This window comes from Chroicocephalus ridibundus, chromosome 16 (assembly GCF_963924245.1).
Source record: "Chroicocephalus ridibundus chromosome 16, bChrRid1.1, whole genome shotgun sequence".
NCBI lineage: Eukaryota > Metazoa > Chordata > Aves > Charadriiformes > Laridae > Chroicocephalus > Chroicocephalus ridibundus.
In genome coordinates, this window is record NC_086299.1 from 5,206,926 (window position 1) to 5,221,950 (window position 15,025).

General features: G+C 44.7%; 4 protein-coding genes across 6 annotated transcripts in view; 1 reads left to right on the forward strand and 3 right to left on the reverse strand.

Moving 5' to 3' along the window:
• Nucleotides 1-1,548: 1,548 nt before the first annotated feature.
• On the reverse strand, nucleotides 1,549-4,926 carry CFAP107 (cilia and flagella associated protein 107). The gene is given in 6 exon segments (XM_063354110.1): nucleotides 1,549-1,589; nucleotides 1,592-1,834; nucleotides 2,462-2,639; nucleotides 3,502-3,615; nucleotides 4,631-4,775; nucleotides 4,871-4,926. Coding segments are annotated over 6 exon segments (777 nt in total).
• Nucleotides 4,927-5,151: 225 nt separating this feature from the next.
• LOC134524232 (arylacetamide deacetylase-like 4) lies at nucleotides 5,152-9,765 on the reverse strand. Of its 2 annotated transcripts, none has more exons than XM_063354067.1 (4): nucleotides 9,325-9,765; nucleotides 7,193-7,364; nucleotides 6,902-6,965; nucleotides 5,152-6,206 (listed from the first exon to the last, which is right to left on the reverse strand). In XM_063354067.1, exons 1-4 carry the CDS (start codon nucleotides 9,490-9,492, stop codon nucleotides 5,432-5,434), a joined length of 1,179 nt encoding a protein of 392 aa, XP_063210137.1. In that variant the 5' UTR covers nucleotides 9,493-9,765; the 3' UTR covers nucleotides 5,152-5,431. The 2 variants fall into 2 exon arrangements, with proteins under 2 accessions (XP_063210137.1, XP_063210136.1); XM_063354066.1 differs by having other exon boundaries at nucleotides 5,154-6,206; nucleotides 7,148-7,364; nucleotides 9,325-9,761.
• A 92-nt stretch (nucleotides 9,766-9,857) lies between these two features.
• On the reverse strand, nucleotides 9,858-14,175 carry LOC134524258 (arylacetamide deacetylase-like 4). Its single transcript, XM_063354111.1, has 4 exons — nucleotides 14,068-14,175; nucleotides 12,983-13,496; nucleotides 12,590-12,653; nucleotides 9,858-11,741 (listed from the first exon to the last, which is right to left on the reverse strand). The coding sequence occupies exons 1-4, from the start codon at nucleotides 14,173-14,175 to the stop codon at nucleotides 10,967-10,969; spliced, it is 1,461 nt and encodes a 486-aa protein (XP_063210181.1). The 3' UTR covers nucleotides 9,858-10,966.
• DHRS3 (dehydrogenase/reductase 3) overlaps nucleotides 13,489-15,025 on the forward strand; it is an 83,368-nt gene continuing 81,831 nt past the window's right edge. The window contains exon 1 of one of the 2 annotated variants that reach the window (XM_063353551.1): nucleotides 13,489-13,545. The gene's annotated coding sequence lies outside the window, so the exon portion shown is untranslated. The remainder of the gene's footprint in view (nucleotides 13,546-15,025) is intronic. The other variant, XM_063353550.1, reaches the window with a different exon arrangement.

Here is a 15,025-nt window from a genome sequence, read left to right on the forward strand (position 1 = left end):
TTTTCATTAAAAATATTAGCACATGGGTAACAAAAAATAAAATACACTTTTTATTGTCATATTGGCAATAAAATTAATTTGGATGGACGTCCTTGTGGATACAAGAATTTTTGTATCCGCCAATATTCATTGCACTGTAAGGCATGCCTTCTTTATGGATTCTTTTAAAGACTTTTTTTCAAAAGAATGTGTTTTTTATAACAGTGCACTAATAGCTGGCTGTGTTTCAGTTTTGCTTTCAGTTTTTTCTAATTGCCTTTGATCTCCCTGGGGCTTTGAAGCCAAAAAAACCCACCCATATAACGCTTATCTAATTATCCGAGCACTCGCATCTCTCAAAGATTCCATTAACAATGCTGTTTTCTGGTTCATGCAGCCAGCCGTGGGTCTGCGTACCGCTCCCGCAGACGTTTTCGGACCTCACACACAGATCGGTGAGGAATCACTTTGCCAATAGGTGCCACTGTTGCTCTGCACACACGCCTGAATCGTCAGTGTCCTTCAGTTGAAAATCCAACCTTGAAAAAGCCAACCTAAATCACCGTGACTGAAATGGTGCAGAGGTAAACCTCTGTACAGACCATGGCCAGAGGCTTGTCCATGCCAAGAATAAGGTATATCTTATTTTATCTTGTTCCTAAAAATAATTATATTATTGCTAATGTTGAGCAAAATTGATTAAGAGATAAATATGCATTGAATTAATTCCAGATATATTTAATCTAAGCCTTTAACTTGCTGCAAGCTTATTGTTGAGCCTCAGACCAATAGCAGCTGAACCTGGCAAACCTCTCCTCAGACCAAATGTGATTAAATTCTGAAGTTGTACATCAGTGCAATAAGAATTTGGACTTATGTCAGCTTTTTTACGTCGGTCATTCATATGCTTTCTCAACTGAGTGAAGTATCAGGGTGGCCTGCTCTGCAGTATAAAGGCCACCTACAGCTATTTCTTCCAGGTTTAGTGTTTGGCAATGTAAGGTCAGCTAATCTCATTCGCTTTGCAGCTTATCTACCCTGAAGTGCCATTCAGTATGTAAAGCCAAGGGCAATCAAGGTCTGCTTGCTTACTGCATTGGGAGAAACCTTGCTTCACCTTGTCCTTAGATAGGCAGCCGTTTCATATGTTTACTTTATTCTTGGGTGTTTCAGACATATTTTGGAATAACACAAGGGGTTTTTCTCCTCTTTCTTCAAAGACGTGTATATCAAGCTGTATAAAAATGAAAAAAACAACTAAAGACAAAGAAATTAAGAGATTTATATCCTTTGGGGTTCAGTCCCGCTCTGTTGTTTTATTTTTCTTACTCCAACTGTTCATTGAATGGAAACCAACAGATGAAAATTTTGGCTTCAGTGTTTTAATATATCTTCTGAAATATTCCCAGCCATCTGCAGGTCAGAATGTAACCCAGCAACTTGTTCTAACTAGTAGACTGCCCTCTGCCTATATAACCTAATTCTCGTTCCTTCTTCATGGAACAGATCACTCTTACGTACACGAGCAACAAGCTATATTAAGTAGTACTTAAGATCACCCTAAGCAGTTTACACAGAGGCGTCCCCTGCTTTTCTGCCTCTCACCAGTTGCCAATGGCTTGCAGATATTTGTGATCCCCTTCATAGCCCAGGATTCTACTAACGGTTTGGAGAAGGTGTCCCTGGTTAGAAGGGAGCTCATGAATTTTAGCTGGTTGTCTCAGTTGACAAGTCACAAAAGAAGAAATCAGGGGGATTTCGTAGGAAATGGTGTAGACACTGTTCATCACTCCAGCTTCTTCCTCGTGCCATTTTTTCATCAGGTGCTCAAGAAGGCCATAGTTGGTGGGTGGTTCTGTGACAGGAAATGGTTAAATGTTAGAAATGATAGAATTAAAATTTTGGTCCTGGCATTTTTACTCCATTATTATCATAGGGAATATTTGTACTATTTTGACAGCAGATTAAGGACAAAACAGATCTTTTTTGTTCCCAGGGCATGTATATCTACCCTCTGGCTGGAAGGGAAAATCGCTGTTCGATACCAGTAGGACAGCAGTAACAGTATAAATGTAAGGAGTCCTGATTTCTCATAGTCGCTCTGGTAGCTATTAAAAAAAGTTAGCAGAGCTGTACATGTCACTTAAATTCAGAAACATTTAGCGCTCCGGGAATTCTGCTAGTTGTATCTCACAGCTCTCCTTGTTTTTAGCTGGTGTCTTGCATTATTGCATAGGGGAAAGAAATCTGTTCATTGACACTATCCTTCACTGCTCCCTGTGGTGATTAAGTATTGTTGTATGGATAACATTTCCACTTTAACAATCAGAAAAATAAGGTACTGACTGGGTAAAAAAACTAGCCAAAAGTCACAGCAAAATCCGTTTTCAGAATTAAAACAGAAGGAGGTTCCTGGCTCTAAGTCTGTATATTGACCACTGCACCCTCTTCGTCTGTTTGAATTAATAATGCCGAAAACTACCAAGAATGGGGAAATCTGATTTCTGAGGAATCCAGGCGAGCTTGCGTCCATTCCAGCTGCGGAGGGGAGGCAGCACAGGGTTGTAACCATGTCTATTGTATTTATCGTCATACTCTGATACTAAATTTTGGCTTCTCGGTTCCTCATGATGGGTGAAGAAGTGCTGCATTGGCAGGCCCTGAAACGAGATGCCCATGAAACCATGCTATTTGTCTTTGTACATGGCATTCAGACGCCTTAGCGTGTTTTTGAGTCAGGCTGTACTACCAGAGATAGCACAAGATTTTGTCAGTACTTACATTACTTTTACTTATAATTTAATCCCTGAAAATAAGGGCATTTGCATTCCAAGTAAAGTAAATTTCCAGTTAAATTAAGCAACTACATCTGTATGTCCTGAGATCTGATTAGTCTGATTTCAACATCTGCATCATGGATTTGCAGATACATTTAAGAAGGCTGCAAATGAAAAGCTGATTGTCTTGTGCTCCTTAAGTGTTTGATTTACATACATCACCTTCCAAACAAAGGAGAGAATGATAAGAATATTTGGGGGTGGAACGGCACCTTGGAGGAAGGGACATTCTAGCAGATGGTACTTGTGGGAAAAGTATTGTTGGGAAAGATCCGGGACTCATTTAAGTGCAGTTCATTCCTATGGATCGGAGGCGTGCTGATGAAAATAATCCTCTTTTACCAGCAAACCCATGTTATAGCCCAGGGAATGTCCTGAAGACACGATACCCGCGCCTAGCTGGTAGTTATGTGCCGATTTTTTTCATGTGCCCTGGTCACCCTCTGAGGCAGAGACTGGGAAACAGCCAGAGGGTATCAAGAAATAGGTGCTGTTTGTCTTCCTCTGAAAGGCATCCTGCAGCCGTCGAAGGTACGAGGGAGCTCTGGATCCTGTAAACTGGCCACGGAGCTATAGAGTTCTTTTACACATATAGCTGTTTAAGGCTATAAAATATGATTTAAGTATTAGTCGAAGGTCATTGCTGTTTGGGATGTTGGCACGCACAGCCCTTTCTTTTACTTACCTCGTGTTTTTCCATCACGATTCTCCTCAGTGTTTTGTCTGGTTTGTGATCTGGGAAGCAGATGAAGTCCGTTTTGTAAATGCTGCTGCCGGGCTTCCCAGTGCCTTTTCTAAACTAGAGAGATACACAACGCGCAGTACAGTTAAGGCAATCTGTTCGTTACAGAATCTCTGTGCCACTGCTGCTTTCTTCATCTACGCATTTAAAAAGCACTTATTTGGAAAGAAATCAGTGCTATGTAATTTTTCTCAGAGGGTGGTGTCAGCTGGTATAATCAGCCATTTTAAAATTCTGGATTGATTCCTTGGTGTAAAAATGATACTTTACAGCCCTTGAAAAATTATTCATGGTTTGGTGTTAAATACTTTTGCCTGCCATGTGAACTAGCATCTAAAAAGGATGAATTAATCTTTTTTTTTTGTTGTTCCTACTTCTGCCGCAGCAGGACAGTCTCTGCAACATAGTCGAGCATTTTGCTCCAGAAAAAAAAAATAAATCTAAAGAAAGTAATTTTAGCAGAGTCAGGAGGATTTGCCCAAACAGCTCCAATATTGAACCTAACTGGCATGTTTGGACAAAGTTAAATGTTTAATGATAAAATTTTGCTCAGCTGAAGCAGGGCATGCAATCTCTCGAGCAGCTCTGCTAGCAAAGATGCTCTTGTTCGTACAAGCAAATGAAACCAATATCCAAATTATTAAAGATCGTCTGATACAAGTAATAATAAGGATTAACTTATGGAAGGGTTAATGAAACCTCTCTTGTATAATGTTGATATGTATTATTAAGTTGTAGATATTGTTCTATAGTTGCATTAAGTTGTATAGCAGTCTGAAGTGATTTCCATAAAAAGTGCTATAGCATCTTTAATTGGCTAATGTTACGTCTGGGGTGAACCACACAATAACCCGTGCTCAGGCATTGCTTCTGGCCTGGCTGGGAGAGAAGAATGGCAGATCATGAAGAAAATGAATTAATGTAGGACAAGTAAGACGCTTATCCTTCTCCCTTTTATTACTCTTCTGAGATGAGCCTGGACTCCAGCTCACGACTGCAGTAGTGTACAACCTCCGGAGCATTGGTTCTGACCCATTCTATTCCCGCTCCAACACTTCTCTCCTGATCTTACCCTTTCCCTCTCTTCCACCCAGTTTCCAATGAGAACTTTAGTAGAGTATTTGGGTTCCATTTTCCACCAGTTCTGTCCATCTCTTTGCGATGCAATCATATTTCTTTGTCTGCCAGCACTACCCTCCCTGGTTGTTGGAACTGTCCTTCAGGTTGGGTGGGTGAAAGATTACTCAGTAGCCCATTGCTAAAACTAGGGCAGAAAGGGGCTCCACTGCTGCCTGCCTGTGTGCTGAGAAACGTGGGTGATGTGTGGAACTGCTTGGCCATAGAACCATTTGGTTTTGCTGTCCCCATGGTGACTGTTGTTCCGGTAACCACATTCGAGGCTGCATCGTATCTACTGCTGAGCAGAGCAGTGGCTCCTAAGCCACTGAAGTCAGCTGGGTTTTTTACTCTAATAGACTTCAGAATCAGAGCACAAAGTGTGTCTCAAAGCGTTGTGATATGTGACACATTCCTCCATACCGACACACCACACATCCCTGCAGGACACACAGTCTCTCTTCACAGACAGACACATTTTATTTTTAAAAAGTAGGACAAACCAGAATGTCCATTCAAAATAATGCTGTTCTTTATTGACTCAGCTAAAGATAAGGGCTTGCAGCATGGTACAAGCTTGTATAAGGTTTGCATATTCCATGTTCCAACTAACAGCTGGAATGAGGTTCTCATGAGCCTTGTTTATCATTGTTAATGTCTGCCCTTGATTAACTACCCACCACCTGATATTAAATATCCTAAAAAGATATTTTTCTAGGTTGAGGCATGATAAGACTCGTGGAATCTAAGATGTTTACTATAAGCTTTTTAGGAAGTTAACAACACTGTCCAATCCCCTTTTCCCAGCTGGAAATGAGAAACCGCAATAATCATATAGGCTTATGACTCCATGGAATCCATCCTCGAGGTGGTACCAGGTCACTCGAACACCGTTGTCCTCCAGTCTCTTCTTGTAAAGCAAGCCGTCATCCCTTAGCACATCATACTCGCACGTTAAGATGAAAGACTCAGGCAGCTGGTGAACAATAGCGTCTTCAGCCAACAGCGGACACAGGTTGGGCTCACAGAATCTTTTCACTGTCTCATAAACTTCAGCTATAAAATCAGTGGGCCTAAGTGGCTTCACACCTCTGACCTTAAATTTTTCGGGGATGTTATCTGGACTCACCCACTTCCTGTACTTCAGCCTCATATCTGGAGGAATATGAGAGCCCTCCAAGACCTCTTGCATATGCAATGCATCCCCATTTAGGTACTGCAAAGCAAAGAAAGCGGCACGCTCTCGGAATAAGAGAGGGACTCCTCGATTTTGATGATAAGATGGCAAATTGAAGTCCAGAGCCTGAAGGCCTGGGTAGATCAAGATCTGAGCACGTAGTTTGGGGAGGTCTGATCTACCTGCAAGGGTCTGGCTAACAGCAGCTGCTAGATTGCCCCCAGCACTGTCCCCACAAACAATTACATTGGCAGGATCCACGCCATAGTGCTCTGTGTTGTTCATGAAGTGTATGGTAGCATGAAGGCAGTCTTCATACGCAGCAGGGTATTTGTGTTCAGGAGCTAAACGATACCTAGTACACACAAAGAGACAAGTGTAAGAGAAGGAAGTGTCGCTAGTATTAATCAGGAAGTGGCATCCAATGCTGTCTTCCAGCCCTATCATTTTGGGGTCTTTTTCCTCTAGGTCAGGATATTCATTACCTCTTATGCTGGCATTTCTCAGGTAGTGATTGTGGGTAAGCTGTAAATTGTGTATTCAATCATAGGGACTCAGTAAAGTAGGACTCTCTTCTGATTAAGAGTCTGACCGAGGCTTTGTACGTTTCTTAGTCATGTTCAAAACTCCCTGTGTAGTCTTGACAAGGCAATTTAATAATTTTGTGCCTCTGCTTCCTATGTGTAAAATGGGGGTAATACAGTGCGATTATTCCCTCTTTTTCTATAAATCATAGTTGTTTGGAGCATCTTATTACATGTTCATATGTTCAGCACAAGGAAAACTTTTTTTACCTAAGTTTTTGATTGGCTTTTATAGATTTTCTTAGTGCACCAAATATTTCCCTTTGCGTCTTTTCTGAGTATATCAGGGCATGAACAGTTAAGAGCTGTGAAACCTCCGTTATCACTATTTGTTTCTTTATGGACTTCACTAAATTCTATAGAAATTTCTCTGCAGAAAAGAACATCTCCAACACCAGTGAAGCTCTGCTGTGGCACCACAGCAACAGTAATCTCCAAACAGTAGAACTGGGTAGGGTTCACTTACTGAACTGAGACAACTACTGATTCGCTTTCTCTGGATAGGTAGCGGCACACTTTTTCATAGGTATCTGGAAAAGAAATATTGTCATTAGTGCTTTGCTCATGCCCCAGTCTTTGAGACAGCTAGGGAATGTTCATTCCAGAAAGGCATGTATTTGTCTTCAGACTTCCTCCCAAATCACATGCTGAAACCTCCTCTTATTTCAATTTTATTTAAAAGATGAGAATGTTCCTCCAGCAAATATCTTACCAAGACTTCCAAATACCCAGCCTCCTCCATGAAAGAAGAGGATACCTCTCCTTCGTCCACCAGAGGTAGCTTTAGGCTGATAAACCCTCACAGGTACTTTGTTAAAGTGCCGATCCTGGATGAAGAGCTTTGGATCCACCCCTAGTTTCCGTCCCTGTCGCACGTATCGGCCAAAAGTGATTTGACTGCAAAGTCCAGTCTTCTCCAAAATCCTTCCCTGTTAAAGGTAAAAGAAATTAAGGCTTCTTTAAAAGTCTTGAGTTAGCCAAGGTATAAAAGCTCTGCACCATACTTGCATTGAACTGTATTTGAAGGAAATTTTAAAGAAACAAAACAAAAAAAGTGGCAATGTTAGAAAATATGGATACACTATAAGAAGATATAATAATAACAGCACAAGAATTTAGAGTAACTACTGTGAGGACTGTTCATAGAGGAGGATAATGGCTATGCAGGCATCTCCCAAACACTCTCTAAATGCCTTCCTGTGTACTAAGTACTGGCAGGAGAGTTCATTCTAATGGGTTGTTTAGTCCTTGGGTTTTGCCTTAATAAACCCGTGGAAAAGAGTGAGGAAAAGTAACTCCTCGGCTGGTTTTCTTGATAGGAATGCCCAGTCCTAAGAAAGTGAGAGGTCCCTGGATAGAGTTAGAAAACAGTATTTGTTTTAAGTTTGCCTTGATTAGATTCACCAAAAAGGAGAAATTCTGCTTTTATCATACGAGTAATCACTGGACTCTAAAGAATCAGACTGAAAAATCTGGGCTTCACATACAGCAGTTTGACCCCTGTTGTCTGATAAAAATAAAGCTCTCTGATTTTGGGGAAAAACAATTTTCCCAAGCTCTCACACCCCACAGACTGTAAATTATTTACTTCCATTACTCAAATCCACTGTCATTCTAATATCACACCATAACTTTTATATAGGCCATCCAAACTGGCAGTCTTGGAGTATACATTTTAATTGTCGGTATTGTCCTGCACACCTTTATGCTCATTCTTGTTACATTTATACTTGATAACAACAACGAAATGTCGTATCTAGAAACAGCAATAAAAAGTTCAACAGTTCTTCACTGCATAAACTAATATTCATAAATTGGACCATAAAACTCAGTGAATCTGTAGATCTTGAGTGCTGGGTTGTGTTGTGCAAGTTAGTTACTGCTTTTTATTTGCATAACAGATTGACTGCACAAAATCAAGGAGCTTCCTTTCCCAATGCTCTTGCAACGATCTTGCAAGGTAGAATATAAACCTGATGTAATAAGTGAACAAACAAGAAGTTGGGAACCAAATTAATTAATAGAATCAAACAAATAAGCTGTTATAGGTCAGTTACTAAACAAGATCGCCCTTTTAAACGGCCAATGAGAGTCTGTCTTTATCCATTCCCTTGTTGTCACCTGCTGGTGGGACGCAGGAGAGCTGGGTAGCTGGGTCAGTAGATTTGAAGAGGATGTAAATGGTGTAAGAAACTGTGGAGGAAAACAAGATCTGTGGGATAGCAAAGGCGATGGCGTGGCTAAAGGAGTGAAGGAGAAGACTGAAGATTTAAAAAAATTACAAGATACAGCAAGTGACGGAGGCAGAGTTTAGGAGACCTCTAATGCCGTTTATGCAATGCTGTAAAAGGGAGCCCAAGGATTAAGTAAAGCAGCCCTAACCGGATTTTGTACCATAAATGTCAGCCGCGGCAGGAGCAGTTGAACGGCTGTAGTTTTCCTTGTGCAAGGTGACTTCGCCTGAAGCTGAGGGCAGTTATCAGGCAAGGCACCAGCTCAGCTCTGAATTCGAGACTTAAATCAGCACCGCCGTTTGGCAATCTCTGCTGACGAGCCCTAGCATGCCGCTTCTGACCGGGGAACGGGTTTTGCCCAAGACACGCGCAGTGTCCCGATTGCGGATGCAGCCCCGCCGCTCTCCCCGGGATGTGCAGCCGCCAGCATCCCATGCGGGCGGCAGGGCCATGGGGCTCCTTATCCTGGATCCTGCTTTTTTCTTTTTCCCCTTCACAGCGCAGTCCCTGGGGCGGGGCCGCCCCGGGTTTCGTGCCACCGGCGGGGGGGCGGTTGCCCACCCTCCCCGTTGGGTCCGGACCCGCGAAACCCCCTAGCCCGGGTGGACCCCCCCCCCCCCCCCCCCCTTCCCCGCCGAAGCGATGGGCGACTCACCAGGGCCGCCGTGCCGAGGAGGACAGCCAGGACCAGGCGCAGCTTGGCGGGCTGATTCACCCCGGGCGGGATGTCGTAGCTGGGGAGGCCGAGGAGGACCGTGGCCAGCGCCACCGCCAGCGCCGCCAGGGGCAGGAGCAGCAGCAGCAGGGCGGGCAGCAGCGCCATGGCCCGCCGGCCGCCCCCCGGGGCTCCCCGGCCCGCGGCGGGGCCCGGTAGCGGCCGCCCGCCCCCCTCCGCGCCACCGCCGCGGCGGCCCGGGCCGGCGGCGTCACGGGCCGTTTGTGACAGCTCGGCAAAGCCGGCGGCGGGGTCATGGTGCGGGCGGCCAGCGGGCACCGGGGGGGAGGCCGGTGTAATCTCGGTTCAAGGAGGCGAAGCGTGACCCCGGCGTGCGGCAGCGCGGAGCCGCGTCCCGCCGGGAGGAGCTCGGGCTGCGGGGCTGGCGCTGCCGCTTCCCGGAGCCAGAAAACGGGCAGCGCCCGGGGGGACCGGGGAGGGGTGGGTGCGGGGCACCTGCCTGCCCGGCGGGTTCGGCTTCGCGTCACCGGGAGCGTGTCGTTTGCCCTGAAATTCAGGGATTTTTTGTCTAAGGGCAGCCTGCAGGAGGCTAAAGGAAGGGCTGCCCTTGCTCTGTGACATCTAAACGGAAGGCAGCATTTGTTTTTATAAAAATTTCTGATTTCCTCAGCCTTGAGATTTGATTTTATTTTTTCTTAGGATTTTAATTTCCTCAGTCTTACTATTTTGAGTATGCGTACTACTGGTTTTCCTTGCTTTCATCAGCAGTTTAAAATGAAGCATCACATCACAGAAATAATACTGCTTTGTCCTGTAAAGAAAACTCAAAACATGGAGAAGCATCACACCACAAATTCTGAAAAAAAATACTAGGAAACTACTGTCTTAAAGAACATGAAGACATTTTGGTTCATATTTTCTCTCTCTTTAAGCTAAACCTTCCAGTATACACAGATCAAGAACCCAGTTCACTGAGCCTAAAACCTGACCTAAGTGTTCCCTCTCAACCAGTATCCCTTGCCCTGAGCTTCAGCGGGCAAAATGGAGACACCCCAAAATTAAGTAGGAGTTCGTAGAGCTATGGGTATTTCAAAATCAGGGCAGCCCTTACTTGCCTCCAGCAAGGTGTCCCCAGTTAACTCTGGCCTCGAACTGCCACTCTTGCAGATGTGGTTCCTCTGACCCTTCCCTTCAGCTCACTTTGTACCTAACTTGTAGGTTTTTAGCTAAATAAAGTCATGCTTCTGAGCTTATCAAATGGACACCACAAAAATCATTACTGTAATTCACAGGAATTATTTGATCCAAATCATTCCACAGACATTATTTACATAGAAATAAATCAGCTGGTAATTAAATACAAGGCATCAATCAGATACTGATTTGAAAGAAAAGTGACTGAAACACAGCATGTGGAAAATATTAAAACTGTAAAGGCTGAACTGTCAATAGTCTCACGAGGACAAAGACCAGTGTTCAGACAGTATTTGAAGTTCACAAATATCAAAATTGGTATTTTACATATCAAAGGATATCACACTTTTGCTGACAAGTACTAACTGAGGTTTGGGAACCTAAACAGAGACATTAGTGGCAGAAGCATAAAGAGAGAAAGTTGTTTCTACAGGCCTTTTATGAATTTAACAACGCTGTCCAATCCCCTTTTCCCAGCTGGAAATGAGAAACCGCAATAATCAAATAAGGTTATGACTCCATGGAATCCATCCTCGAGGTGGTACCAGGTCACTCGAACACCATTGTCCTCCAATCTCTTCTTGTAAAGCAAGCCATCATCCCTTAGCACATCATACTCGCACGTTAAGATGAAAGACTCAGGCAGCTGGTGAACAATAGCGTCTTCAGCCAACAGCGGACACAGGTTGGGCTCAAAGAATTTTTTAAGTTTCTCAAAAACTTCAGCCTTGAATTCATAGAGCTTGTGTGGTTTGTAGCCTCTGACCTTAAATTTTTCGGGGATGTTATCTGGACTCACCCACTTCCTGTACTTCAGCCTCATATCTGGAGGAACATGAGAGCCCTCCAAGACCTCTTGCATATGCAATGCATCCCCATTTAGGTACTGCAAAGCAAAGAAAGCGGCACGCTCTCGGAATAAGAGAGGGACTCCCCGATTCTGCTGATAGGATGGCAAATTGAAGTCCAGAGCCTGAAGGCCTGGGTAGATCAAGATCTGAGCACGTAGTTTGGGGAGGTCTGATCTGCCTGCAAGGGTCTGGCTAACAGCAGCTGCTAGATTGCCCCCAGCACTGTCCCCACAGACAATTACATTGGCAGGATCCACGCCATAGTGCTCTATGTTGTTCATGAAGTGTATGGTAGCGTGAAGGCAGTCTTCATACGCAGCAGGGTATTTGTGTTCAGGAGCTAAACGATACCTAGTACACACAAAGAGACAACAAAAGTAGGAGAAGGAAATGTCGTAACTGTAAATACAAATTTCCTATAGCACCTTGGCTTTCCCTGTGTTGTTTGGAGTATTTTCCTTCAGCAAAAAACCCGGTGTTGTTATCTTCTAGAGAGGTATTTGTCCAGCAAGTTATCACAGAGAAATGATAGCCAGTAGGATGAAGTTGCAAGGATGTAGCATAGTTGGGATGTTCTTCTGAGAACAGCACTGATCAGAACTTGAGTGGTACAAGTTCATTTTACTCTTCTGGTCTAGACTGCACCTGGCTTGTGGATGAAGCAATTTAATCTGTCTCACCTGAGTTGGATCAGTCTCACCTTTACTTAGGATATTTTCTCTTGAGAATTCTTTTATTATTCTTTGTAAATAACTGGGACAGTGTTATTTTTTTTTATTAGTAGTATTAAAATATATTAGCATTTGATTCTTACTGTTAAAAAACTCCTTGAAGTTTACAGGGTGATCACGTCTAATCAAACAGATCACTGAATCACCACCTTCCAAGTTTGTTTGTTTATTACTCTGTTCTCAACACGGAAGAAAACTCTTCTGTAAAACATCCCTTCTTTTTGTGTGGTGCCAGCGTAGCTGTGTGTTGTGAGATACACGAGCGTTACTTTGGGGTCTCTTTGTACTCTCCCTGCATTAGCAGGGGGAGAAATGAAAATAGTCCCCTTGAAATTCTGCCTGACCGTCTGGGACCCGGGGGAAATGGTTTACTGAGAGGAGTGTTCCCTTAAGGCGTGCAACACTGTGGTGCTGAGAAGTGAAAAGAAGGAAAAAGACTTCCATAGGGTAAATACTGACATAACTCACCCAACAGACACAACCACCGCGTCGCTTTCACTGGCAATGTAACGGCAGATCTTTTCATGGGAATCTGAAAAAAAATTGGGGGGGTGTCAGCTGTCTGTTCGGTTTCCAGATAAAACAGCCAAGGAAGGCGGCAGCCCCCGTTTCCCGCCCCGGCCGTGCCCTTCCCGGCCCTCACACGCCGCCTCCCCTCCCCTTGTCCCTCTTCCCCTCAGCCTCGCCGCCTCCCCTCCAGGCAGGGCTTCCCCGCCGGCTGGCCGAAGATGACGGGGAAACTCAGACAGATTTCAGACTTTATGCCAGGTTTCGGGGCAGAATTATTCCCCCGCCTCCAAGAGATAACAGCGGCAGCGCTAAGCCGCGCTGCGGTGGGAGGAAGGACCCGTCCCGCCCTACCGATGCTGCAGTACAGCCAGCCGCCGCCGTGGAAGAAGATGGCGCCCGCCCGCAGGCCGGCAGATGGCGCGCGGGGCCGGTACAGCCTCACCGGCACCCGGCCGAACCGCGCGTCCTCCTGCCAGAGCCGCGGGTCCGGCCCCAGCCTCCTCCCGGAGCGCACGTAGCGGGTGAAGGCGATCTTGCTGCACACCCCCATCTTTTCCAAAATCTTCCCCTGTTGGGAGAGAGGGAGGAGAGCCCGGCTGAGCGCAGGGCGGCCGCCCCGGGGGCAGGCAGCAACCGCGGGCCTCCGCCTCACGCCACGCCGGGCAGGTTGCCGTGAGGGAGACCCTCTGCCTGCTGCCCGCCGGCCGCTGCGAGGCCTGACGGGGCACTCGGGCTTCGTGTTGGCGGGGTTCAGCCTGCTCCGGAGCCGCTGGCCTCTACCCTCGCTTTTAGCGGCCGCTCCAGTTTGGTCCTCACCAGAAAGCTGGCCCGGGAGAAGATGGAGCCGTGGCAGTCCCCTGTGAGGCTACGCGCCTGGGCGAGGGGGGTTGCTTTGGCACCGTGCGCCTGAGCAGGTAGGCCCATGCGTTCAACTCACGATCTGTCAGGCAAAATGTCTTAGGGGAGAAAAAAAAGGTGTCCTTTGGTTTCATACCGGCTTCCCCGTCGTTCCACTAAGGCTTCCCATGAGGCTTGGGTTTTATCTGATTAAGAAGTGCCCGGCCTTCCATCTGTGTTACTGGAAAGCCCCAAAAATGGCCTAAAAACATCATCTGTGCTTAGCTAAAATGGAAATCAAAGCAATCTCACTTTTCATAAATAATTAATTTAAACTTAATTAGGGAAGCTTAGCTGATAAAGCTTGGACTCTTATGGTTGGTTTCATCCCTATGTAATAGGGAAAACCTGACTGAAACTATCTGACGTCTAACAGAAACACTTTTACAAAAATTGACCTGTAAAGACAGCCCCCCAAAAAGGAAAGCCTTCATTTAAGTCTTAATGCAGCCAGCAGGATTCTGGTATTTAGATGTACAGCCTTACAGAAATGACACCTGAGGCACAATTTTGGCAGAAATCATGGCAGAGTAACTCACCATAGCAGATGTGCTAATCACGAAAGCAAGGACAAGTCGAAGCTTTCCAGGTTGATTCACTCCGGGAGGGATACTGACATTGGAGTACTCAGATTGAATTGTTCCCATAATTGCTAGTATGAATGAAGCAGTAAAAATCACCAGCAGTATCACTGTCAATATATAAAAAAATGCCATTTCACTTAACCAAAGGTGAGATGTCTTTACGCCTATCTTTGATTGAGCTTTCTCAGGCAACCACAGAGCCGTTCAAGATACAACAGATCTCTCAGGTGCCCTACACTTTAAAGTCTTGTAAACATTGTGCAAGGTGCCAGCAAGCATCACCCTGGAGAAGAGTCAGATCAGAATGTGTTTAATTTCCTGTTTAGCTTCATCTTAATTATGGGATTGATAAAGGGCCTGGTATTCTTGGATTGCAGATGATATGAATGACTCTTCAGAGATAGCAGTTAAGTACTGAACGAAGTTCTAGTTTATGACGGGTTGCTATTAACAAAAAGATCCAACTAATGTGGAGGCTAAATTGTCTCTTGCTTCTGATCTGCAGCCACAACATATTGCTTCCCGTATTGCGGACATTCTTTAAGTAGTTTGGAATATATAGTTTTAACAAGGACATTTAGAAAAGAAAACATAAAGTGAGAGGAAAAAAAAAGCTAACTAATGTGTGCTCTACAAAAGTAAATGCATCAATCTTATTATTAGAGTATTTAAGCACAGGAACAAGTTTTTCAGTGTACTTGTATGTTTGATAAACATAGTAAAACACTTAAAGCATTTCCTCCCTTGTAATTTAAACAAAGCTCTTTAATAGAGTATCTCCGCTGGGGACAGTTGCTGTTTTCACTTTATTTTTTTAAGTCTAAAATACTAGTTACCTAACCTATAGAAATTTTCTGCAAGTCGGTGACTGGGAATCTTAGCTTCATATGCTACAAGTAGCATATAGCACAGG